This window comes from Castor canadensis, chromosome 11 (genome assembly GCF_047511655.1).
Source record: "Castor canadensis chromosome 11, mCasCan1.hap1v2, whole genome shotgun sequence".
Lineage (NCBI taxonomy): Eukaryota > Metazoa > Chordata > Mammalia > Rodentia > Castoridae > Castor > Castor canadensis.
In genome coordinates, this window is record NC_133396.1 from 86,882,740 (window position 1) to 86,910,343 (window position 27,604).

General features: G+C 33.9%; 1 protein-coding gene across 6 annotated transcripts in view; it reads left to right on the forward strand.

The window, feature by feature from the left end:
- Cop1 (COP1 E3 ubiquitin ligase) overlaps positions 1 to 27,604 on the forward strand; it is a 197,551-nt gene that overhangs the window by 24,680 nt on the left and 145,267 nt on the right. Inside the window, exons 3-6 of one of the 6 annotated variants that reach the window (XM_020163713.2) lie at positions 413 to 510; positions 5,619 to 5,695; positions 6,378 to 6,497; positions 20,981 to 21,049. In XM_020163713.2, coding sequence (XP_020019302.1) covers positions 413 to 510; positions 5,619 to 5,695; positions 6,378 to 6,497; positions 20,981 to 21,049 — 364 coding nt within the window. Of the gene's footprint in view, positions 1 to 412; positions 511 to 4,091; positions 4,167 to 5,618; positions 5,696 to 6,377; positions 6,498 to 20,980; positions 21,050 to 27,604 lie in introns of those variants that run through there. The other 5 variants (XM_020163714.2, XM_074047401.1, XM_074047402.1 and 2 more) reach the window with 5 other exon arrangements.

Here is a 27,604-nt window from a genome sequence, read left to right on the forward strand (position 1 = left end):
CTCTCTGTCTTTGGTTTTTCTTTTCATTTTGTTTGTTTGAATGAACCTTTGCTTGTTAAGGGTATCAGCATTCCAAGAACAGAAATGGCTTGTTTGTACAACTAAAACCATAGGCATTTGCTTATCTAGTGTTTTTATGTACTATGTGTATTAAATAAACTTAAAATTTAGATAGTAGATATTTAAAAAATTTTATATCTGGTAGGTTGTTGAGTTTATTTTGAAATAACTTCTTTACTGTGTAATGCTCAATATATCTTGTTTGTGGTGTGAAAATATAAACTGAAATAAATGTAAATTGTTAGGTTACTCATGTTGAATATGAGTAGGACACTAGTAGACATTTTTTGACCAGTACGCTAATTTTTTCATTGATTTAATTAAGCCTGTTTTATTCTTTTCATGCTAACAGCTACAAGTGTATTCATCAGAGTTTGGAGGACAATAACAGATGTCCAAAGTGTAACTATGTTGTGGACAATATTGACCATCTTTATCCTAATTTCTTGGGTGAGTCTTTTGAATTACTTTTTAAGTATTCTTTCTTTCTTCCAAAATACGGGCTAGCCCTAAGTTATTCAGAAAACCTAGCTCAGTGGTAAGCATGCTTCTCTACTAACCAGAGTGCTTTCATTGTTTAGGTTATGGCATAGATTCCATATATTCTTATTGTCATATCATATTACTTTTTTTCCTTTTTTATTATTGTTATACTGGGTATACATTGTGATATTTACAAAAGTTCTTACAATATATTGCTTTTAACTCTCATAAAAACAAAACAAAAACTGACACAGCCTTTAGAATTTTATGTATGTGATTGAACACAAGGTGAGGCTTTAAGATAATGCTAGAGGTTCAGAACACCTTTGTGTCTCTCTACATAGTATTGCAAATTGCTTCTGCTGTGGGAGGAGGGTTGAGAAGTATTAGAGGAAAGGACTAATGGGGAGGGAACTTATGCTTAGTGAATATTGACTGAAAGGGGGAGAAACAGGATGGGTGTGAGGATTCCTGGATGAGGGAAGAGAACCTGTGAACTGGCAAGGCAATTGAAAAGTAAGAACTGGGGCTGGTAGAGTGGCCCAAGTGTAGAGCACCTGCCTAGCAAGTGTGAAGACTTGAGTTCAAACACCCAGTACCACCAAAAGAAAAAAAAAAAAAAGAACTTGAGAAGGAAAACATACAAAGTTTTTGAGAAGAGAGATTTGAACCCTTAAGTTTATGTGAATGGTAAATGGTTGGCATTAACATGTAGTCAGAAGCCAACTGTGAATATCAAAAAAAATTTTCTAGTTAATTGCAGTATGCCTTTAGACCCAGCAGTTAGAGGACAAGGCAGGAGGATCTTGAGTTAATAGCTAGCCTGGGCTACATAGTAAGACTATGTCACACACACAAGAAGCTAAAATTCTACTTGTGGAATTGCTGAAGATACTGTCAGATACCTGTCATCTGTATGCTTTTGGAATGAATAACAAGCTGTATTGTCAGTTATACGTAGGGATGTAGTTGAGTATTATTTCATATGCATAGTAAGAGGGCTTAACTCTTAATTCTAAATAGCATCATGCTCAGAGTTAGGATGTAGCGACTACTTGTGTTTTACATTTTGACCTGCCAGAAAATACTCAACTTTCCATAGTGTTTTTTCTCTTTTCACTGTTTTGCTCCAACCTCCCTTTCTCCCCCTCTTCGCATACATTCTTTCTATTCTCCATTTCCTTTGATTTTGAGATCGCTCTTTTCCTCTCCTAAGTCTGAAAGTCTCATTCAGGGTGGGGTGTTAACTCTTCATGACAAAAGGATATCCACCTTCTACATATCATATCAAACTTCAACATAAAATTATGGGACCAATTTCAATGTGAATTTAGAGTGTAAGGGCTATTAGAATGCAACAGAAATAGTAAGGCTAAACTAATATGCCAAAAGAATAGGTAAACAATTCATGAAGATGACTGGTTACAAGTAGAATGTGTCACGTCCAGTCACAAAGTAAACAAGTAAAATATGACAACTGATGCCCAGGAGTTTCTAAGTAGCCCCAGGAGCACTGGTTGCCAGGGAACCAACCACATAGGTAGAGAGTTGGTTGTAACTTTCAACTCACCCTCCATCCCCAGGGAGGGCGAGGGGAAGAGGAGATGAAGATTGAGTTTATCACCAGTGGGCAATGATTTAATCAACTGTGGCAGCTTAGTGAAGCGTCTACATAAATCCAAGAACACAGAACACAGAGTGCTGCATGTTGCTGAACATGGACATGCTGGGAGGGTGACATGTCTAGAGACTGTACAAGAGATCCATGCCCTTTCGCATCTACCTTACCCTATGTATTTCTGTATCTGGTTCATCACTGGATCCTCTAAGATAGCCTTTGTAATAAATTGGCAAAAGTAAAAGAGGGCCAAAAAAAAAAGGAATTAAAACTACAGATTACATATCCATTGGGATGGCTACTGTGGGAAAAAAAAGAAAACAAAATCAAGTGTTGGCAAGGATGTGGCGAAATTGTGTACTGTTGTTGAAAATATAAAATAGTATAATCACTGTGTAAAGCAGTATGATGGTTCCTGAAAAAAGTTAAGAGCAAAATTTCCATATGATCCAGCAATTCCACTTTTTAGTATACATCCCAGGAACTGAAAGCAAGGTCCAGAAGAAATATTTTTATACACATGCTCATAGCAGCATTATTCATGAGAGCCAAGAGGTGGAAGCAACCTATAGTCCATTGAAGACTGAATGGATTAACAAAATATGATATACGTATATAATGGAATATTATTCAGACTCCAAAGGAAGGAAATTCTGATGCCATGACACTCTTAACACATGCTTAATTCCTTCCCTCTCCCCCAACTCTCCAGGTACTCTTCTCTATGGCCAAGGCTTAATTTCTAGCTTTCCCAGTTCTGTCATCTCTCACCTACATGTGTTGCGTGTATGTCTCATGTGTTGTTTCTTCCTCTGTCAGTTTCACTGTCCTTTTTCTCTATGTAAAATGTGTTATTTAAAATTTTCTTCTGTTCTTACTTCTGTATGAATGGGCATCTTTGTCATTAATGTAAAGAACACCTTGCATTTCTGTTTAAACTGGGTGTGGTAATGCACACCTCTAATGCCAGCACTTTGGAGGCTGAGTTAGGAGGATCATGAGTTCCAGGCCATCTTAGACTGCATAACAAGATCCTGTCTCAAAGAAAAAGAAGAAGCAGCTATTGTTAGGCAGTAGATGCTTTATGCGCTTGCACTTACTTTAATACTTATGGCAGTCCTATGAGATACTGTTGTTACCATCATCATTCCTCAGAAAACTGAGGCCAAGACATGTGGTATAATTTACACATTTATACAGCCAGTTACTGGTAGAATTTGGATTTGGTTTTAAGTAGTTTGGTTTAAGAGTTTATGCTTCTACTCTTTATGTTGCCTCTAAAATGGCAGTTGCTAGAGCAACTAAAGGTTTTAGTACTACTGTGGATAAGACTTCATAGAATTATAATTAATGCACGTATAAGTCATCCCTCAGGTTTGCATTTCAATTATGAGAACTGCTTATATTAGAAATACAAGAGTGTTAGCTAAAAGTGGCATTTCAAGGTTGAAATCCAAGGTCATGTCATTAAGGTGTAAATTATGAATTCAACAAACAATAGGTGCTTAGTATGTCCCAGCAACTGCACATTGATGGGTAAGACATGATCCAGTGATTAAATACTTCAGTCTGTAGAATACAGACCAAGCTAGTTGGTGTGCTTTTCCTATCAGCATGCTGTTAATTTTAAAATAAGTTGGCAACATTACAGAATAGAATTGACCATTTTGCTTTCTTATTTATGAGTTATGGCATAGTTTTGAAGATATTTTCTCTATAAATGTGTGATCTTGATGGAATTGGCAGAATGACATTTGAATGTTGAGTTCATTGTGTATAGCTTGCATTTTAAGAGGTTTTTTTCTATTTTTAAAGTACAAAAATAAAAATTCTTCCTTGGTGAAGATATTAAGTAATGTGTATAAAAAAAAAGAAATCACTTCTTTTATTCCCCAGGGATTACTACTACTTGTAGGATCTAGTTTTTAAAGAAGAGGAACAGAATAATCATTTTTTTCAGATAGCTACTTGAAAAATCTGATCCATTAATAAAAACTTCAGTTCAGTAAGTTTGTAATTTAATTTATATAATACTGTGTACCATTTAACATATTTTCCTTTGCCTTCACTTTCTATAACTGTTTTGCAATTTAATTTGTGGTATTTAATAATTGACCTTAACAGTATTGTTGGCAAAAATCGAATACAGTGGTATGAGATTTCTTATTAAATGCACTAACATAACACAGAATTACAATTATTTAAGAAATAATTATTCAGATGGTTTCTGCAACTGAAACATTAAGCTCTTGTTTACTTGTTTATTCCCAGTATATTTTTTAGCTTCTCTCTTTTCTATGTATTACAATAATTTTGTGAACTATGTTTATTTCATGCTCTTTAAAATCAGACTTCAATATTCCTATATTCCTTGCCTTAGATTTTAGCTCCTATAAACATTTTCCAAATCACTGTGGTCCTGTGTCTCACCTGTATTTATTTTAAAACATTTTATCTCCAGTTGCTTTATGATTTTGATATACCCCTCCCCCGCCCACACACACCTTTTCTAAATTCTTCTCTGTTCCTTTCCCTGCTTAGTCTTTCTCTGCCTGTTTGGCTCAGTTCTTAAGTTACTGTTTTGTGAAGCATACTAGTTAACATTTGATTGATCCCTGAACTGTGTAACTCTGTTTCAATGATATCTGACCTGTATACTTTGGAAATCTGTTTTGGGATAGTGTTGAACATCACTTTCTATCACAACTATTGTATCATATCTTATGTATCTGTCTTGCTAGTTTGAGTTGGTTGAATCATCTTACTCATCTTTGAAACTTGAGTGTCTAGTATGGTCTTGGCATCTGTCCTTTTTTTCCCCTCAAAAAATATCTAATTATATTGAGGTATAGTTGTCAGTATTAGGTGATTAGACTTGGTTTCCAACTCATGTCATCCTAAGTAAGTTCTTTACACTTTCTGTCCTAGTATTCTTTGCTCTCTTAACTTAAAATAATACCTATGAGGTAAAGTGCCTACCTAATCTAGTGGTGTTTCTCTTTTGTGGAGGGAAAACCCCCTCATGGGATGGTTTTAGATCAGAAACTGATAGTGTCTGTCATGGTATTTATAGAAAAGGCACAACAAATAAAATAAAGATCTCCAGTGCTTATCTCATAGTAGGCACTAAGTTGCTCATGCTTGTTAGCATGCAGAACATAAGACAGGCTGGTGTGGTGAGGAAGTATCCCTCCCCAAGCACCAATAGATTGATTATTTAGAAACATGTAAGAGAAAGTACATCTTCTAAAGACTTTTTCTGTGGTAATAGAGTTTGACGTATTAGTAGGTATTGGGAAAGAGTTTTAATTTGAAAGGAAATAAATTAACACTGTCTATTTGGCATCTTTTTAATTTTGGGGCTTTTTAAAATTAAAATAGAATCCATCTAAACAGAACAGTAAGATACATTTTAATAAAAATATGAGTTTTGCATACTTTTTGTTTCTGTTTTCAGTGAATGAGCTCATTCTCAAACAGAAGCAAAGATTTGAGGAAAAGAGGTTCAAATTGGACCACTCAGTGAGTAGCACCGTATGTTTCAACTCTTACTACTATTTTCAGTAATTTCATTTTGTTTTTATTTAATATTGATTAGATGTTAAAACTTAGTATGCAATTGATTTTTCTTAAAGGAGATTTATTGAAGGTTGTTCTAAAAGGAAAATTAAGGTTCAAATAAATAACTTTCTTAGCTACATTGTATTAGTTCCGTAGAATGATCATCTTTTAAAAGATCTGCGACAGTTGGCTTTTAATAGTGACATTTTTTGGGTTATATTGCAAGATGAAATACTAGGTAGGTATTTAGAATAAACTGTTCAAGAGTCTCAGTTTAAAAGGATTAATGCAATTTACTGAGAAAAGTGAGCTTAATACCTTGCCAAGTGCAAAGTTGAAAATATGGCTAGACAAATATGGCTAGTTACTTATTTTGAAGAGAAATTATACCTTTAGAGATTTTGATTTAACATTTGTCTTTAATGTGCCGTTCATATGTGTTACCTAAACTCATTTAAGGGGGAAATAGTGTTTAAGTTATAACTAGAAGCCAGTGCAGCGCCACTAATTGGGGACAAATAAGTTGAAAGATGATAGTGTATTTTTAGTATCTGTCTAATAAGTGTGTTTAAGAAGTAACAGGTAAACACTTGTTTTGGAATCTGTAAAACGATCATGTTGAGCAGTTATTGTGTTTCTTTTTTTTTATTCGTAGAATGGCCACAGGTGGCAAATATTTCAAGATTTGTTGGGAACTGACCAAGATAATCTTGATTTGGCCAATGTCAACCTAATGTTGGAGTTACTAGTGCAGAAGAAAAAACAACTGGAAGCAGTAAGTGGTAGCTGAACTTAAAAACAAATTGTTTTAAATGATAATTTTTATTTCAGTGAAAAAGATATAGGAATGTTGAAAAACCATAGGGTAGTATTAATAATTCATCCTTTTTTATTTGGTTAAAAACATCTGAAAAGTCACCCTTTACAGATTCCTCATTTTCAAGTTAAAAGAGCAAATTCCTAAACCAAGCCTTATGCCATTTCTCTAATCCTAGCACCCAGAAGGCAGAGGCAGGAGGATCACAAGTTGGATGCCAACCTGTACTACATAGGGATAACTCTGTTTTTACAACAAAAAGAAAAGAGCAAATTCCTTACAGTATAACTTTTTTGCAGTGGCTAGTTTGTGTTAACGAAAGGTATTAAAGATCATGAGGAAGTAGAGTTGCATTTTAATAGGAAGCAATTATATTGGTTGTTTTCTTCTAGTGACTGTTTTCCTTGCTGTATTTATCCCCTCTACATTTGACATTTGGAAGTGAAACAGAGATTATTTTTATCTACGTCAAATAAAAATCCTTTCAACAGGTATCTATGTATAGCAGCAGTGATGTGGCTTAAATAAGAGCATTTAAAGAGATGTGATTAAATGAAAATAAATATAAAATTGCACTTAATTCATGTAAATAAATGTGAAATTGTACATGTTAGTCGAATTGGATATATTACAACCAACACAAACCTTAATTTTAGCAAATACACACCTTGACCTAGTTTGTAGCTATTTATTGATATAGTAAGGAAGTGTGATGTGAGTAGCTCACATACACAGAAAGGATGAGCTGAACAAATGTTGCAAAGATTAGAATTGTGACTTCTCTTGAATACTGCAAGCAGATGAGAATAGAGATTTGAATGTTATCCGAATCTTTTTTTATGTCTGTTGCTTATCTTGCTAGGACAGCTCTGATTTTCCTTTTTGATATTTATTCACTTACTTATAATACTGGGGTTTGAATTCAGGGCCTTGAGCTGGCTAGGCAGGTGCTCTACCACTTGAACCACACTTCTCTCCCTTTTACTGATAGATTTTTACCATGCAGTGAATAATGTGGTCATATGCATTTTCTTTATGTCGTTGTGATAAAAGAAGAAAATGGGGTTTCCTTTCTAGCTTTAGTTTTTAAAAATTCTGCGGATAGATTCTGATTAGCTTCATCCTGGTCTGGATCCCACTGAACAGTATGGGAATCTATTAATCAGACAAAGGAGTTTGTGAGGAGACTGAGCTAATTAGAATGGCTGTCTGCTACAGGCTGTGTTTTTGTAGAGTGGATTTGGGGGAAATTTCTCTTACGCTGTTATCATAGTTTTCTTTTATCATCTACTATGTGTCAAATGTAGTGTTATGGGCTATAAAGAAGAGTGGTCTCTTCTATAAAGAAGTGTGTGTCAACATAGTGATAAATTATTTTAAAAGATTTCTTTTTTGAGAAATTGAACATACATAGTTACCTTGCTTCCTTTTGAACTATGAAAATAATAATACAGTTTTGTGGAGGCAAAGAAAATGTGAGATGAGTCAATAGCAGGAATGTTTTGTAAGCCGTAAACCAGATGGACAGAAAGTAGTAGATATTTAGAAATACATTTTTTAGATCTGAAAAAAAACTGTACACTAAGCCAGCAGTGGGAGTAAAGCTAAGAACTATATTGTTGAACAGAGGTTTTGGGATTGGGAGTATCAGGTATGTCATATAATAAAGGCTGCAAACAGGATCAGTTGAAAGACTGTTCAATAAGCAGATGAAATTCATGATCCCTTCTTATTTGACTCACACAATAAGAGTCTGTGACATACTAATCAGTTTTAATGAATGCTAACACTTTGTCTTAGATGTGAGTTTTGAGAGTTAGGTGTCTTTTGTACTTAGAGCCGTTTCATTTCATTACTTTCTCCCAGAGTAACCATTTCTCAAGCATATATATGCTTTCCATATATATGTAAATATATAAATACATCTATATAAATTATTGTTTGTATACATACTATAATTTTCCTTTTGACATATACCTTTGTTTACTTCTTGAGGTTCATACTGATATATGTCTAGTTTAGCTTCTCTATGGTAATCATTTCTCTTGCTATTGATTTGGCACTTACTTTTAGTTGAGAGACTCAGTACTGCATTTAGTGTGGTTATACATGTCTTCTTGTTCTCGTGTGTGTGTGTGTGTGTGTGTGTGTGTGTGTGTGTGTGTATACATATATATATACAATTAAGTTTGTTTTTAGAAGTGGAATGGCTAGTAACAGGTAATGAGAGTGCACATTTTAATCTTATTAGATATTGACAGATTGCTTTTCTTGTTAGAGATTGCCTAATGACTCTGTGGTTTCTTAGACACACTTAGTACTTTCTCTTTTTTAGTTCTGCCAATTTGATAGCAAATGCTATTTTGTGTCTTTTTACATTTCTGTGATTACTAGTGAAGTTGAAAGTTTTTTCATTTGCTTGATCATTTTGGTTTCATGTTTGGTGAACTACATATTCACACTCAGGGTCTATGTTCGTAATGGGTTTTTTCTTAATGATTTGAAAAAGATTGACAGAATGAGAATTTATTTTGGGTAATGCTACTTTGCCAAATATTTTGGTAATTGGATTCTAGTTGAAGTGCACTGTGGCTCAAAGGTAATGTATATGATTTTAGATGATTTAATTTTGCCTACTTTTTGGCTTATCAGCTATAACTTCTGGTTATGTTTTATAGTGTTTACTTTTGGTTTCTTAATGTAATTATTACACATTCTATCTTCAAGTAATATGCTTCGTCTATATTATAAAATCCTTTTAATAGTATACTTCCATTTCTTTTGTCCTAATCATTGTACTATTTTTGTCATTTGTACTATTTATTGCTACTATTTATTTTGCTTCTACTTATGTTACAAACCCCACAATACAGTAAGCTCTACCTTATTCATGCATTTATTTCATGTGGCTTCGACCACATGTACCCATGGATGCCAAGCTGTACATAGTTAACTAATTGTACTTTAATAAGTAGGTTATATCTTACTATCTTACAGAAATTATTTTCACATCTTATATTAGCCCATTTCTTTATCATTTTGGGCACTCTCATTTCTTTTTGTAGATCAGGTTTCTGTCTGTTACCATTTTTTTTTCTTTCTAAAAGGCATCCTTTATCATTTCTTTTCTTTCTTTCCTTTTTTTTAATCTACCACTTGGGCCATGCTTGCCCCCTACCCCAGCCCCTTTATCATTTCCTTGGTGCAGGGCTGCTTTTGAGAAATTAGTTTTTATATTTTATTAAAAAAATTCTTTTTTGGCATTACTGTGATTTGAACTCAGGGCCTTGCACTTGGTAGGAAAGTGCTCTACTACTTGAGCCTCTTCTATAGTTTATAATTCTTCTATATTATTGACAAAGTTGTTTTTTCACCTTTGTGTTTGAAAGGTGCTTTCACATGACTACAGAATTGTAGGTAGGATTTTAAAAGAATTTTGTTGCACTAGTGAGTGCAGAGTCCTGAGTTCAAACCCCAATACTGCCAATAAAAAAAAAAAATTGTCCCAGGATTTTGTTTCACTGCCTTTTGGCTAGCATTGTTTTCTGATAAGAGGTTTACTATCATTTCTTGTCTCTCATCCTCTGAATGAAATATGTCTCTCCCAGTTTAAATACTCTTCATGGTTTTAAGCATTTTGATTATTAAGTGTCTTGTTACAGGATTCCCCTCTTTCTTGTTTTTTGTCTGTGGGGTTCTATGAACTTGTTGGATCTGGGCTTATAGTTTCCATAAGATTTAGAGATTTTTCAGCCATTATTTCTTCAAATTTGTTTTGTTTCCTTGTTGACCCTTTGGAAACTGGAGCTGCATATTTCTTAGGCTGGTTGAAGTTGTTCCATGGGTCACTGATGTGAACTGTTAAGTTTTGTTTGGTAGTTGTGTTTATGGTGTTCCATTTTGGATAGTTTCTATGGATGTTTTCAAGTTGACCAGTCTTTTTTATCTTCCATGTCTCTTTAGCATGCTTACACTAATTTTTAATATGCGTCTACTATTTCTGTTATCCACGTCATTTCTACAAGATTTTGATTTTTGTTTTTTTGAGACAGGGTCTTGCTCCGTAGCCCAGACTGGCCTTTCACGTGCTATGTAGCTCAGGCTGGCCTCAAGCATGGTCTTTTTGCCTCAGCCTCTTGAATGCCAGAAGTGAGTGCACTCATGCTCCACCATGCCCGGCTTGAGTCATTTCTGTATCTGTTCATATAGATTGACTTTTCCTCATGAGATGTATTTTCCTACCTCTTTACCTGTATGTTAATTTCTATTAACATACATTACTGAATAGTGTTGTTCATTTTTATATTTTGTTACACATTTCTGAACTGTGCTCTGATACACATTACCTGGAAGTAGTTTGATTGTCTTGAAGCTTGTTTTTAAGGGAGACAATACCAATTTTGCCTCAGTTTTTTTTTAAACTGCAGTTGTTAGGAATGTGATATTTTTGATTCTTTCTTTGACAGCCATTGTTTCATACAGTTGATTTGATATTTTGTTGCTTAAAGTAATAATGTAAATCTAGTCCCTCTTAGCCAAGAGTGGATGCTCAATTTGTGTGTCTTTTTTTTTTTTTAAATTGATAGTGATTTTCATTTAAATTTAATAAACATATTTGTGGTACTGTGGGTGAACCCGGGGCTCACTCGCAAGTAGTCTTACCACTGAGCTACACTCGTAACTCCTAATATAATTATTGATATGGCTAGGTTTTAGTCTAGACCACTGTACTTATTTTTCATTTTTACCATCTGGTTACTATTCCATTTATCTCTCTTTTGCCTGTTATAGGAATCATTGACATTTTGTATGCCACTTTATCTTACTTATTTTTTACGTACTTTACATTGTACTTTTAGAGTTCTTGTGCAGATTACAAAACCTTTTTATTTTTATAGTCAGCCTTAAATTTACAGCACTACTTCAAAAACTGTGTTTACAGTTAACTTGAATATAAGTATGACACTTTAAGGAATATGTAAAGCTTTAAAATTAGTTTACTAAATTTCTGGGTTTTTGGTTCAAATTCCACTAAAAATTGTTACTTTTGTTTTAAAAGTTAATAGCAATCTTTTGGAGATACAATGCCAACAAACTTTCTTTCTCTAAGATACATTATAAGCACTTTGTAAATGCAATAATATACACGCAGGACAACAATAATATGACAATAAAAAATTTTTTAAAGCCTCTTCTTTTTTTAAAAATCCCAATATTTAGCCTTTCACATGCTCCTCATTTTTTTCCTCTTATAGCTGGTCTTCCATTTGGCTCATCTTCCTTCCATCTGTAGGACTTTCTTTACTATTCGTTGTAAAGTTGATGGTTATGCTCTATATACAGCCTGAAGTTTTTCTTTTTTTCTTTTTTAGCTTAGTGCTTTAAGAATATTTTCATTGTCTTTTGGCTTTCTTTGTTTCTGATGAAATAATTTTTCTGTTCTAAAGATAGTATAATGTTTTTATTGGCAGTACTAGATTGAATTTAGAATCTCTCTTGAGCCATGCCCACAGTCTGTTTGCTTCCCTCCGCCCGCCCCCCCTTCAGATCAGGTCCCTCCTTATGTCTTTGCCAGCTTTGGACCATGATTCTCCTACCTGTGCCTTCCTAGTACCTGAGATTACAGGCCTGCACTACCACACCCAGACCCTTAAAATTATCCTTTTTGACATTGGTTTTCAGTAATGTGACTGTGTTTCATTTTCTTTACATTTTTCCTTGAGTGCCATGGAATTGGAATACCTACTTTTTGAGCACAGTGAACCATTATTTATTCAGCATTTTATATTTTGTTTTCTCGTTGGTTTTCTTGTCATAATGTCGTTACAAGGTTTCATATCCCATGAATTTCTGATGTTCTTTTATATTTTCTCATTTTTCTGTGTATCATTTTAATTAATTTCTTTTTCCTTTTTTCTGTTTTCCTAGTTTAAGTAATGTATGCTGAACTGTCTCTGAGTTCTTTGCTTTGCTGTGTGCAGTCTATTCCTAGTCGCAAAGAGTGTTATTTTCTTTGGGTTGAATTTTTAAAATTTCAGCCATATTTATAATTTGTAGCCTTTATATTTCTTTTGACATCTTTTCTATGATTCTCCATCTTGGAAAACTTGTTTTTCTTTCCTTCTTTCCTTCCTTCCTTCCTTCCTTCCTTCCTCCCTCCCTCCCTTCCTCCCTCCTCCTTTCTTTCTTTTCTTTTTTTCTATTTTCTTTGGTGGTGCTGAGATGGAACCATGCATACTAGGCCAGTGCTCTGTCACTGAGCCACATCCCCTAGCCCTATAATTCTCCATTATTTTACTCATTTCATTCACTTTTCAACTCTAACAATTTGTAGTAATTAAATTTTAAAGTCCTTTGTTCTTACGTCAGCATCTGGATCATCTGAATTCCACCCTCCCACCTTTTTTTCCTTGGCTTTTCTACTTCTTTGTATGTCTTGTAATTTTTTTTAAAAATTATGCAGATATAATAATTCAAGAGTACTCAAGTGTAGGACCAGGCATTCTGGCACACGCCTGTAATCCTAGCTACTTGGAGGGTGGGGAGCGTGCTGAAACAGGAGTTCAGGGCCAGTCTGAGAAATTTAGTAAGACCCTGTCTCAAAATAAAATAAAAAGCAAAGGGGCTCGGGATGTACCTCAGAGGTTGAGTGCATGCCTAGCATGTGTGAAGCCCAGGGTTCAACTACTAGTACCACTGCGTGAGAAAAATAAAGAGAGTGGCACAGAGACTAGAGTAATTAAAGTATTTTCTCCTTAATCAGTCTGGCTTTCTCATTCTTCAAGGACGAAGTATGAGAGGTTGATCTCTTTGTTCTAAACCAGGAATTTAGCTGAGTTGGGGGCTCAGTTGTTACTTGATTTCACTTCATTAGCTTTCAAGAATTGTATATACTTTTAGTTTATTTCTTTTTTGTTGTCAGTGTTACTACATGAGGAGCCTTTTACATTTTTTTAAATTATTCATTTATTCACATGTGCACACACTGTTTGGGTCATTACTCTCCCCTGCCCCCCTCCCTCATTCTCTCCCCTCCTCCCTCCCTCAGTTCCAGGCAGGTCCTGTTGTGCCCTCATCACTAATTTTGTTGAAGAAAAGACACAAGCATAATAAGGAAGACAAAATGGTTTTGCTAGTTAAGTTAGGGGTAGCTATGCAGAAATATTCCTAGCATTGCTTTTGTGTACACATGTGTTATGACCCATGTTGATTCATCTCTAACTGATCTTTACTCTGGTTACTGATCCCCTTCTCATGATAACCTCTGTTGCTTTAAGGTTTTTGTATTATTTCCTCTGTAGTGGGGACAACAAATGCTTTTTTGTTTTGGGTTTTCTACCTATTCCTATATCTCCCATATGTGCTTTCCCTTTGTCATGTGATCCAAGTCCAACCACATTGCTGCATTTGCCCTACATCTAAAGTCCACATATGAAGGAGAACATACGGTTTTTGGTCTTCTGAGCTGGCTGACCTCGCTCAGAATGATGTTCTCCAGTTCTATCCATTTACCTGCAAATGATAAGATTTCATTCTTCTTCATGGTTGAGTAAAATTCCATTGTGTACAAGTACCACATTTTCTTGATCCATTCATCAATAGTGGGGCAAGTTATGGTTGTTTCCATAACTTGGCTATTGTGAATAGTGCTGCAATAAACATGGGTGTGCAGGTGCTTCTGGAGTAACCTGTGTCGTATTCCTTTGGGTATATCCCTAGGAGTGGGATTGCTGGATCATATGGCAGATCTATGTTTAGATTTTTAAGAAGTCTCCAATTTTTTTCCAGAGTGGTTGCACCAGCTTGCATTCCCACCAGCAGTGGACTAGGGTTCCTGTTTCCCCACCTCCTCGCCAGCACATGTTGGTGGTGGTGTTTTTGATGCTGGCTATTCTAACGGGTGATGTGGAATCTTAGTGTGGTTTTGATTTGCATTTCCTTTATGGCTAGAGATGGTGAGCATTTTTTTAAGTGTTTTTTGGCCATTTGAATTTCTTCTTTTGAGAAAGTTCTGTTTAGTTCAGTTGCCCATTTCTTAATTGGTTCATTGATTTTCAGAGAGTTTAGTTTCTTAAGTTCCCTGTACATTCTGGCTATCAGTCCCTTGTTTGATGTATAGCTGGCAAATATTTTCTCCCACTCTGTGGGTGTTCTCTTCTGTTTAGAGAACATTTCTTTTGTTGTGCAGAAGCTTTTTAATTTTATGAAGGCCCATTTGTCATCCTTGTTCTCTTAGTTGCTAGACTGTTGGGGTTCTATTGAGGAAGTCTTTGCTTATACCTATTATTTCCAGAGTGTTTCCTGCTCCTTCCTGTAGTAACCTCAGAGTTTCAGGTCTGTTATTTAGGTCCTTGATCCATTTTGAGTTGATACTAGTACAGGGTGATAGACATGGATCTAGTTTCAGTTTCTAGCAGATGGGTAATCACTTTTCCCAGCAACATTTGTTGAAGAGGCTATCTTTTCTCCATCGTATGTTTTTGGCACCTTTGTCAAAAAATGAGGTGGGTATAGCTGTGTGGATTCATATCCGGGTCCTCTGTTCTGTTCCACTGGTCTTCATGTCTGTTTTTGTGCTAGTACCATCCTGTTTTTATTGCTATTGCTTTGTAATATATATAGCTTGAAGTCAGGTATTGTGATGCGTCCAGCATTGCTCTTTTTGCTGAGTATTGCCTTGGCTATTTGTGGTCTCTTGTGTTTCCAAATGAACTTTATAGTAGATTTTTCAGTCTCTGTGATGAACGTCATTGGGATTTTGATGGGAATTGCATTAAACATGTAGATTGCTTTTGGTAGTATAGCCATTTTTACTATGTTGTTTCTGCTGATCCATGAGCATGGGAGATCTTTCCATCTTTTGTAGTCTTTCTCGATCTCTTTCTTCAGGAGTTTATAATTCTCCTCATTCACATCCTTTGTTAACTTTATTCCTAGGTATTTGATTTTTTGGGGGGCTATTGTGAATGGAATTGTTTCCATATATTCCTTCTCAGTTTGTTTGTTGTTGGTGTATAGAAAAGCTAATGATTTTTGTAAGTTGATTTTGTATTCTGCCACCTTACTGTAGCTGTTTATGGTGTCTAATAAGAGTATTTGGATAGAGTTTTTTGAGTCTTTAAGGTATAGGATCATATCGTCTACAAATAAGGATATTTTGACAGTTTCTTTACCTATTTGTATTCCTTTTATTTCTTCCCTTTTATGTTTTAATCTGAGGTGTATCAGTCATTATTTGTTTTTTACTTAAGGATTAAGTATTATGAAAGTATTGTCTGTGAAACCCAGTTTTTTCAAAATTTTCCTTATTCTGCAAGCAATCATTGTCACTTTTTACACATAATCTTTTGTTTTGACGCATATGTATTCTGAAATTTTCACACGTTACTTTATTCTTTAATGTTTTAATTGGGTGTTCAGATCTTCTTAAATTTTTCATATTAAAATCATTTCAAAATAACTTGTTTAATATAGAGAGAATTATGTCAATTTGCTAATGATTATGGCGTTTTTAGTTTTCTTTCCATTTCTGTTTTTTAGTTTCATACCCTTCCTTCTATTCATTTCATAGAATTGAGGACTTCTTCACTTGTGAAAGGTTTTACTTCATAGTTATTTTAGAGCCATTCAGTTTTTCAAACGGCAGTTGTTTATATTGCTTTATTTTGTTGTACCAGACTTGTACACTCCAGGGCCATGCATTAAGGTTAACTTCTGTTTACATAAAAAAACACATTTTCCACTCATCCATATAAAAAGTAAGATTAGAAATTTGAAAGAAAATGGAGTGATGAATGGTAAGCATATCAGTCTTAGAAAAGAGAAAGCCAGGCACCTGGTGGCTCATGCCTGTAATCCTAGCCACTCAGGAGGCAGCGATCAGGAGGATCATAGTTGGAAGGCCAGCCCAGGCAAATAGTTCTGTGAGGCCCTATCTCAAAAAGACCCTTCACAAAAGGGGGCTGTTGGAATGAGGTGTAGGCCCGGAGTTCAAGCTCCCCAGTACTGCAAAAAAAAAAAATTAAAAAGGGAAAGAGAAACATGGAAGGTTTTGTATTTGGGGATTGATTTCCTAAAGCTCTCTGTGTCCATATATACTTTGAAGATCTTCATGCATTCTCAGGTGGATCTGTATCCTATCCTGAAGACTGTTGTCAGTTACACAACCTAAAGTGAATGTTCTTCAGAAATTTTCTCTTTTCTTCGCTTTCCATTCCCCTTCCTACTTCCTTCCCCCTACCTCCTTCCCCTTCTCTGTTTTTGGTGGTAGTAGGTTTGACTTTAGGACCTCATGTTTGCCAGGCAAGTACTCCATTGACCTCTTGACCCATGGACCCAGTCAAGAAATTTTCTTTTGAACAGTAGACTTAGGGAAAATAATGTATTGATATACAGAAAATATATCACCTAAATAATTGTAGTGTCTTTTTCTTTTTTCTTTTTTTCTTTTTTCCTCTTGCTTCAACTTCCCCTTTTCTTTCTCTTTAAGAAAAAGAAAAAAAGCTGGGTGCTGGTAGTTCCCGTCTGTAATCTAGCTCCTTAGGATGTACAGATCAGGAGGACAATGGTTCAAAGCCAGCCTGGGCAAATAGTTTGCGAGACCATATCTTGAAAAATACTTAACACAAAAAAGGACTGGCAGAATGGCTCATGTGGTACAGTGCCTACCTAGCAAGTATGAGGCCCTGAGTTCAAACCCCAGTCTCGCCAAAAAAAGTCATGTCACGAGTACTCTTAGTTTACAATGTCAAATGTTATTAATAAGGGTGATTGCAAAAATTAGTTCCTAATTTCATTATTCACTATCCCTCATATCAGCTTCATAGAAGTCTTTTCAGTTTTTAATTGTTCCTATTTTTTAGTTTTAATTTTTTAATAAACATGAAATTATGTATATTTATGGGATACCATGGGATGTTTTGATACACTTGTACATTGTATAATGTTCATATCATACTAAACATTCATCAACATTTATCATTTCTTTCTGGTGAGAGCAATTAAAAGCCCCTTTTCTAGGTTTTTTTGAAGTATGTAGTGCATTGTCATTATCTGTATTCACGACTTGGCAACAGTGATGTGCACACTATTGTATTTGGAAAGTCCAGTGGAAGTAGAAACATTTCTTCCCTCAGGAGTTGAATTCTTGGTAACTAAAGTGATAAAGATCAAGTTACATTGGTCTGTCAAGGCATTTCCTCACAGTTGAAAAGCTGTCTTGCATACCTTATAGTAAAGGATACTAAAGCATGGAGTCAGTACAAGAATTAAATATTTGCTTCACATATTTACTTGTATTATTCTTTGATCAGGCAATTGCTTCCATTTCTTAGATACTTTTATCTGACTTTAGAACAAATTTTAATTGCAGAGGATAGCACAATACAAAAAAATGATTTGTAAAATTTTGAAGCATATTTGATTTCAGATGGCATATATGTTCTCCTGAGAATATTGACTTATAAACCATATGGGGTAAATGTAACAAAAACTTGCCTTTTATAAGGAATACTGAAACTGGAGACTAAGATCCTAAATGTGTGTATTTGCTTCCTTTTTTTTTCCTTTTTTTTTTTTTTTGTACCCCTGTTTCTTGAAAATGATAGAATTGGGCTAAAATGATCATTATCTCTTCTGGAAGTTTTGAAGTTTTGGCAGTTCTAAGAAATGCTTAGAGAGTTGTTGGAATTCTGATTTTAATAGTGGGTTAAAAGACTTTAAGAAGTTATTTTGTAGCTGTGTGCTGGTGGCTCATGCCTGTAATCCTTGCTACTCAGGAGGCAGAGATCAGGAAGATCATGGTTTGAAGCCAGCTCAGGCAAATAGTTCTGCGAGACCCTATCTCAAAAAAACCCTTCACAAAAAAAGAGCTGATGGAATGGCTCAAGGTGTAGGTCCTGAGTTCAAGATCCAATACTGCAAAACAAAAAGTTATTTTGTCCCAGTGTGGTAGTGCATGCTTGTAATCCCAGTTGGGTGGTATAAACATATTAAGTAAGAGGATCACAGTCTGAGACTAGTCCAGGGTAAAAGCGTGAGATTCTATCTGAAAAATAACTTAAAGCAAAAAAGGCTAGGGACATGGCTCACGTAGTAGACTGGTTGCCTAATAAGTGCAAGGGTCCTGAGTTCAAACCCCAGTAATGCCAAAGGAAAAAAAAGAAGTTACTTCATGTTAAATTTCTGAGACTGTTGTAGCAGAACATTATATGGCTAGACATTATTTTGATGTATTTGGATATACTCTTCTAATTTTTTTTTAACTTTTCAGCTTCTATGTAATTTGTTTTCATGTTTACATATGAAATTAGAGTTTTGCAAATTTGCTGTTTATCTTCTTTCTTGAAGTTACACATGTTCCTCAACTTAATGATGGGGTTATGTCCTGATTAATGTGTCATAAGTTAAACATACCACAGGCTAAAAATGTATTTAATCCGCCTAATTTACCAGATATGACAGCTTAGCAAAAACAGTCTCCTACAGAGTATTTGCTATTTACCCCTCCCAGCCAGGCAGCTAACTGTGTGCTGTGGCTTACCATTGCTGCCCAGCATCTCCCAGCATATCCTACTGTACATGGTTAGCCAGGAAAAAAATAAAGATTTGAATTACTATTTTTACTGAGTGTGTATTGTTTTTGTACCATTGAGAAGTCAAAGAATCAAAAGTAGAACTGCACAAGTCAGAACTGTGAATAAACTACAGAAGATGTCATGTGCTGAATTCCTAGTGTATGTATTTGGCCTCAGTTTTTCTTTGACTTTGAGGCTTTGGGAGATTTTTCTTCCTTTCTATCAATCAGTCACATTCTTGTTCTATTTACATATTCTAGTTAAAAGAAAATATTCAAACTTTGCAAATGAACAATTATTACTTTATTAGCAGTTGTAGTTTTTATGTCCCAATTTGTGTAAAGATAATAGTTTTCACTCTTTAGACAAATGGTCTGTAGACAGTTACAGATCCCTGTGGAGAATCCCTAAGACATATGAATCCGAGATACTTGTCATTACTGTGAGGACACAGAGCTCTTGTGAGTTTGTTCTTTGTGACAGTTTAACTCACTATCAAGAATGGGTCTAAGGTCCAATTACAAAGCCAGTTTGTTATGCAAGAAAAAATTTCAGTCTTCAGGGTACCTTGTTTTTACAAATTTATGTAATTGTAAAACATCAGTTCAGTTGTTCTAATTCAAATTTTCTGATTGTCAGTTTATGTTTGTCTTCATCTCTCCTTGTTTTTATTTGCCTGTTTTGCCTCTCATCCTTTGCTTCTTTTTTCTTGGCAGTACTGGGGATTGAAGCCAGGGCCTTGTACAAGAGAGTCAAGCACTTAACTACTGAAGTACATCCCCAGTCCTGCCTCTCATCCTTTGAAGTATAAAGATTCCTTCCCTCTACCCAGAGAGGTAGACAGGCTGTGGGATTGGGTGTGAGCTGACCATGCTTATTTTGTAATATGTGATTCTTCAATTTAGATGGGCCTTTTTTTTTTTTTTTTTAATCATCTGGGCGTTTGTTAAATGTAGATTTCTGGGACCTTTTCTAGCTCAAGAAAATCAGAATTTCTGAAATCTGACCCAATGTCTATTTTTAACAGATGACCCAGATAACATAGGTAGATGAAAGTTTTATTAATCTTTCTTTTTTATTTTTGTTTTGGAATTACTTCACTGGACTTTTTAAAGTTCTCCCTTTCAAACAAATAAAAATTTAGAATTATATTTGTTCACAAACCCATTGTTACTCTGTTTTTAGCTTTTAATACTCTTTATATGTATTTATTTTAAATTTATCAGGTAATCTGGAATTCCTTGGTTGTTTTGTGAATTTTGATATTAAAAGATACTTCTCTTTGTGTTTTGATACCCGTAAATGTAAACTGGTAAATTTTATTTGTCAGTCCATCTTTGTTTCAATTACCAATTTGGGTTACTTACCATTCTCCAATTTATATTAAAATTTTTTGTCTTTAAATAAAGGTTTGATTTTGACTAAAATCTACAGAATACATTCTCACATCTATTTGAGTAGGTAATAACTAGAAATAGTAAATTTAGCTTCTGAAAAGTATGAATTTCTCTCTATTTATTAGTGCTTATCCCTGCAAATGAAGTTGTTACGGGAAAAGTGATTTTCACGTCTACAAGCTGTCAGGTTCACTATGATTTTTGTCTTGGTGTTACAAGTTTGAGGAAAAGAAGCCATTTTCCATAAGAAGGTTTTCAACTTATAGAACACCTGTTTCTTTGGTTATTTTTATAGGGAAAATAGCTTGCTTTTTGAAACGCCAACTAGCAAATGAGAAAATGTATCAAATAGTAGTAGTAGACTAACTTAAATGGGTGCTTAGAAGTTGCCTCATGCTGGTTATGTGTTAGTTAACTTTGACTCAGAGGTACATTTCTTAAAAGAACAATTTATAATTTTCTGTTGTAGGAATCACATGCAGCCCAACTACAGATCCTTATGGAATTCCTCAAGGTTGCAAGAAGAAATAAAAGAGAGGTATATTATTTTGTATGTTTTACATAGTGTTTCATTGACTGTTGTTGACTGTTCCTACTCTGTAAAAGCATTTCAAGCTAAAAATATTTAAATATTCAAAAAGCATTTGACTTTAACGCTATAAAGAATCTAAAGTAGAATTATCAAATGATGATCTACCAAGGGTAATTTTTCTTACGGCAAAGTGCAGGTGGTGAAAAAAATAAGTAAAATCATAGCTAACCATTTATACCTTGGAAAATCTAAGTCATCCAGAATAGCTTAAAGACAGTTTCGTATACATGGCTTTATGGCCAGAATGTATTTTAATTTAACATTTATAAAATTCCTCAGTCATTTCACATTTCTGCAAAATACAGAAAATCAAATAAACAAAATTCTGTGCTCTCGATAGCATGTACAAAGTAACTGAAATCCATTTTTTTCTTTAAATTTGTAACTGTCAAACTGTGATATTTTTATTTTGGGAGCTGTCTCATTAGAGTACTTTTACTCATTAAAAATGCATAACTATTTACTATATATTATATTTTGGGCTATCTCTGAAAATAAAAAGAGATGTTTTTATTTTGATGAAATACACTTACGTGGTCATTGCCAGAACTTAAATTATCTTAGTATTACAGTTCTTGTTTTGATTGTTCATTGTGTCCTGTTACTTTTTCTGTTAGATTAGGTTTGGATTATGCTGGTTTTAATAGCTGAATATTCCTTACATGGTTTGTGACTATTTTTCCTACCTTTTAGCTTTTGCTAATTTAATAGTTATGGTTTTAGTATGTCTATGTCTGTTAGTAGTGGCATTACCCTCATTACATATTTTAAGATTTACTTTTGTCTCGTTCTTCTACTCACACTTTGAGTAGCAAGACTAAAAATTTTATATGGAAATTATTATTGTAACATGTACACTCAACATTTTTTGCTGTAGGAAGTTCTCTGAAAATGATAATTTTTTGTATTTATGCATACCCCCCCCTTTAAACAGAATGTGGGAAATTGTTTTGCAGCTATTTTACATTTGTCTTAGATTTTTGAACTCATAGAGAATAAGATTTGGTACATAGGAAAGTACTTGATAACAAATGTAAATGAATCTATGAAGTGAACAGTCCAAGCTTAAGGATACCTGAGGGTTAAATGAAGTGGCTGGTGATTATCTGTATACTGAAATATTTAGTTCTCATTAGCCCTTGTGGTTTTTTCCAGTATCAGTTACTGCTTCTTTAGGGGTCTGTTGATGCCTGCAATAAATTGTTGGACTTGAAGTAGTTTCAGGTGTTAAGAATACAGATAAGTGTAAAAACTGTTAAAGGTCCAAGATTTTTACCAATACTAGCAAGCTAACAAGTTAGCCTGCCACAGTTTCATAGATGCTGGAAGAAGAACTAAAACTAGTAGATTGAAGATAAAAGATTTCGTTTACCATGAAACGTGGCAGCAGCAGCTTCATTTTTGCACTATTCTCCCAAGCCCCACAGGGAATATGGAGATGGGGACAGGTACATGTTGTATACCCAGTGAGTTTGTGTTATAGCTAAGGAATCCTGAGCTTAGGAAACTCCTGTCTTTTGAAGAGGACTGCTGGTGAACCTCTCTGGGGAGCCAGTGTTTTTGTTATTGGTCAGTGTTTTGTTATTGGGCAATTTTGTTACTGTCCTGGAATAAGTCACCATTTCTATTTATCCCAGTCTGTTCATTTTACAAAGATAATTAGATAATTTAGAACAAAAACTATAGTGTAAGATGTGCAGCAATTGGAGGGATCAATGGAAGATTGTTTCCCAGTATTAACCCTTCCTTATGATTCTAATACATCCTGTCTCTGTGCTAGCAGCTGTTTTCTAGTAATACCTTCTGTGATTCTGCTTTGAATTTCAGAATTCTATATACTGTTTCTATATTTTTATTGTTAAACTTCTGGGTAAATTGTGCTGGAAAACTATTCAGCCAACCTTTTTTTTTAAATCTAATGTCCTTGCAATTGGTATTTTTCCCTTGGAACATATTTTCTTACACTAGGTAAATTAACCAAGAAACATAGTCATTTCTAAATACTTACGGATGTTGGAGTCTTTAATGACCAGTGACTATACTGTCATGAATCCACTTTGGTTTTCTTATTTTTAATGCATTGATGATTGAATGACTTTCAGTATTTCAGTTTCAGTTATACACATGACTCTGAGGAGCTGTGTTAACAAACTTTAAAAAAATTTTCTGTTAGTTTTGACTAAATTTCACTGTTTTTTTCCGTGATTAGAATCTGGTACTTATTTATAATCAAAATAAGCTATAGTCTAGAAATATGGTTTATATCTTATGTTTTAGTACACACAGAATGAAGTGAGTGGTTATATATTCCTCTTGCGTATTACAAAGTTTATTTGCATGTTTAATATTAAAAATATATTTTTTGTTAAAATCCTATTTCCTGTGGTGTAGTTTATACTTGAACTTACTCAAGTAGAATATAGATTGACCTAGAGGCACACTATAACTTTTGAATTTGTTTTACCAAGATTAACATTTAAACTCTGAAAATCAATTTCATTTGTAACTTTTAATTGGATTATTGTTTTAAATATTACATAGCACTCAAGTCAAATCTGCTTTTCAGAGTTAACAATTGTTACTTCAGTGTCACATCTGGCTAGTAACTTAGAGCTGTTTAGATTCCTATATTTAATTTTCAGTTTTCATTAATTTTTTTCCTACTGACACATAGTAGGCATTTGTGTTGGGTACCTATTTCTGTATAACAAGATGTCCTCTTTGATGGCTTAAAAGATCAAGCATTTAACATCTCAAGTCAGAAAAATTGGCACAGGATAATGTTTCTTAGCTCCACGTTGCTCACCAAACTGCAATCAAAGTATTGGCCAGGGCAGCACTATTTCAAGGTCTGAGTTTGGTAGGAACCCTTCCAAGCCATGTGGACTTCTCCATAGAGTAGCTCACACATAGCAGGCAGCCTTTCTCAGAGTGAGTGACTGAGAAAGCAGGAAAGGGAATTAAACATAGATGCCACATATTTTTTGTAACTTAATCTTTGAAGTTGTATTGTAATACTTTTTCTGTTTTCTCTTTGTTAGAAGCAAATCTTTGGTCTATTCCAAATATAAGAGAGTTCCACCAGAGTGTGAATAGAATCTGCCTACCATAACTTAGTTTAGTAACTAAATGTATTTAGGTAAACATATTAGTCTTCCTTTATAATCAGATTGAACCAAAGGTTTTTGGGTCCCAAGTAAAAATCAGTCTTATCCATTAAAATCTGTACCAGCATTTGAATAATTACTTTACATTTTATTTAATTTTGAAATAGATTTTTCTGCATTTTTGGTACCTCTTTATTGAATAGATTAGTTTTGATGCGTCTTAGTCTTCTTTTGGTTTTGTTTAGAATTTAAATGAATTCATTTTTAAAATACTGTTTATGTGAAATAAACAACAGGAAACTATATGAATCAAATTTGTGGTTTAAAGTAGACGGTCCATACATGTAACTGCTAACCTGATTAAGCATCAAAATATTGCTAGGACTCATGAAACTGCTTGCCTACCCTTTTCAGATTACAGCCTTCTCCTTTGCCTACTAGGTAATGAATATCCTGATATTTATGACAACCACGTCTTTGTCTTTCTTTTAAAAGTTTTGTTGCTTAAGTATTTTTAGGTTTCTCTGTTTTTGAGCTTTATATAAGTGTGTTTGTGTAATACATAATCTTTTATACTTGTCCTCTTTGGCTCAATGTTAAGATTCATCTGTGTGGTTGTACATGACTATAGTTGACTGATTTCTGTTGTATTCCTATTTTCATAAAAATAGTTGTTGATGGACATTTGGGTTGTTTTCAGTTTAAAGCTATTCATATATTGGCATACATATACATACATACATGTGGGGTATATTTAGAAGTGGAATTGATAAGTTTTAGGTTATGTATATCTTTAGACTAAATAGATAATGCCAAAATATTTTCCTGAGCAGTATTAGTTACTCCTCCTGTTAGTTATTACTATTAGTTATTCCTTCTATTAGTTATTCTATTAGTTCTTCCTCCTACAGATGTTGTATTAGTGTTTGTAATATACTTTGTTCTTGCCAGAAGTTGTTATCAATAGACTTGGGGGTTGCTAAACTATCGTTTAGTTGATTTTTTGTTAGTTTATATATTCGAAATGTAAATTCTTTGTCAGGTTGATCTATCACAAATATCTTTCCTTCTAATTGGGCTACTTTCCCCATTGTCTTGGTGCTATTGTTTGATGAGCAGAGCTTTCTGACTTTATTAGGATCAAATTTATCTTTCTTGTGTTAAGTAGTGTTTTGTGAGCCAGGTAAAGAAATTTTCACCTGTGGTCATGAAGATATTTCCTATAGTGCCTTTTGTGTGGAGCTTTGTTTCATTATCTTTAACATTTAGATCTATACTCTTTGATTATTTATTTTTATGTATAATGTGATATATAGGGAGGGATCTTTTTACATGGATACAAGTTGTCCAAGCATTCTTTATTAAAAAGCCCATCCTTTTCCTCATTGTGCTGAAGTTTCAACCTGTTGTACATCATGTGTCATAGGCACGTGTGTGTTTCTGGGCTCTCTTTTTTGCTCTGCTGTTCTATTTGTGGATCCTTTAGGCAATGCTACATTACATTAAATATTAGGACTTTAAGTTACCGCACTTCAGGAACCTCTTGCCTGTTCATGGATCTCTGCATTTCTGTATAAATTTTTGAGTCAGTTAATACACTTCCATGGTAAACCTGCTATGATTTTATTGGAATTATTTTGATTCTTTAGGTAAATTTGAAAAAACTGATCTTTACAATATTGTATCTTTTGATCTATGGATGTGGTATTTATATATACATATATATATATATATATATATATATATATATATTTAGGTCTTCTAAAATATCTATTTTTTCAGGGTATCAATCTCACATTTATTTTAGATTTAATCATTTTTGTGCTATTGTAAATGATGTCTGTGTCTTTAATTTTAGTTTCTTATTGTTGCTGGTATATAGAAATTCAGTTGATTTTTATATAGTTTTTAAAAAATACCCAGCAACTTGTTAAACTCTCATGAATTCTAATTTATTTGTAGATTCTTTTATGTTTTCTATGTACACATCATAATCTGCAAATAATAACAGTTTAGTGTCTTTCTTTATGATCCTTATATCTTTTATTTATTTTTCTGTCTTACTCTGCTGGCTAGGACATCCGGTACAATGATGAATAGAAGTGGTGATAGCTGGGCATCCTAGTCTTGATGCTGATCTCAAAGTGAAAGCATTCGACGTGTCACCATTTAGGTATGATGTTTTCTGTAGGTTTTTCTTTTTTCTTTCTTTTTTTTTTTTTTTAAGGTACCTTTTATCATTCAAGGAAATACATTTCTATTCCAAGTTTACTAAGAGGGTTTTCTTTTCTTTGATTACAGGTGGGGTTGAGTATACTCCAAAATTTTTGTGCATATAAGACAGTTATGATTTCTCTTTTTCATTCTGTTAATGTAAATTATTTCATTGGGTTAACATTACAAAGTCAGAAGGCTTTGCACTTACAGTGACCAGCCATCCCAATCTGCCTACAGGTATCTTTTCCTAGAATATTTTGCATTGTAGGAAACCCTACCAAAACAGTTGGTTCCCTGTTTGTTGTATAAACCAAACTTGGTCATTTTACATATTCTCTTCTATATAGTTTGGGTTGCTAATATCTTGTTGAGGATTTTTGCATCTATGTTCATGAGTGAGATTGTTTTTTCTTACACTGATCTTGTGCTGTTTTGTTATAAATCTTATATTAGCTTTATCAAATGAGTTGGGAAATAGGCCTGCTTTTTCTGCTTTTTGGAAGACTTTGTATAGTAGGATCAATGTCTTTGCTGAATATTTAAAGATCTTTTTTGAGAAGCCACGTGGACCTTTGATTTGTTTGTAGGAAGTTTCATATTGCTGTTTCAGTTGAACAGTTACATGCCTTATTCAAATTTTGTTTTATATATTTTTTTATATTTTTAAAGGAGTTGTGTATTTCATCATAATTTAAAACCTTATTGGCATGTGGTTGATCTTAATAGAGTCTTAAGATTTTAGGATTCCCATGATTTTTAGTGATGTATTTCATTACTAATATTGCTTGGTGTGTTATTCTTTTTTTTTTCCTTCATAAGTTCTTAATCAGGGATGTATCAGTTTTACGAGTTTTATCTTTGGCTTTGTTTCTGTTTTATGTTTGTTTTCCATTTTATTAACTTATGTTGTTTATTATTCCTGTCTATTTGCTTTAGTTTTATTTAATTCCTTTTTATTTTTTTGTTCGTATTATTATACGGACTACTTTTGTCATATAACATACTAGCATTTATGACTTATGTGTTTAACTGCATCTAATTATTTTGTTACCACATTTTTATTTGTTTTGTTTAGTCCAAAATAGTTTCTAATTTTAGTATAATTTTTTCTTAACCCTGTAGATTATTTAGAAATTACTTGAAGATGAGGATTTTCTTGTTACCTTTTTTGTTAGGA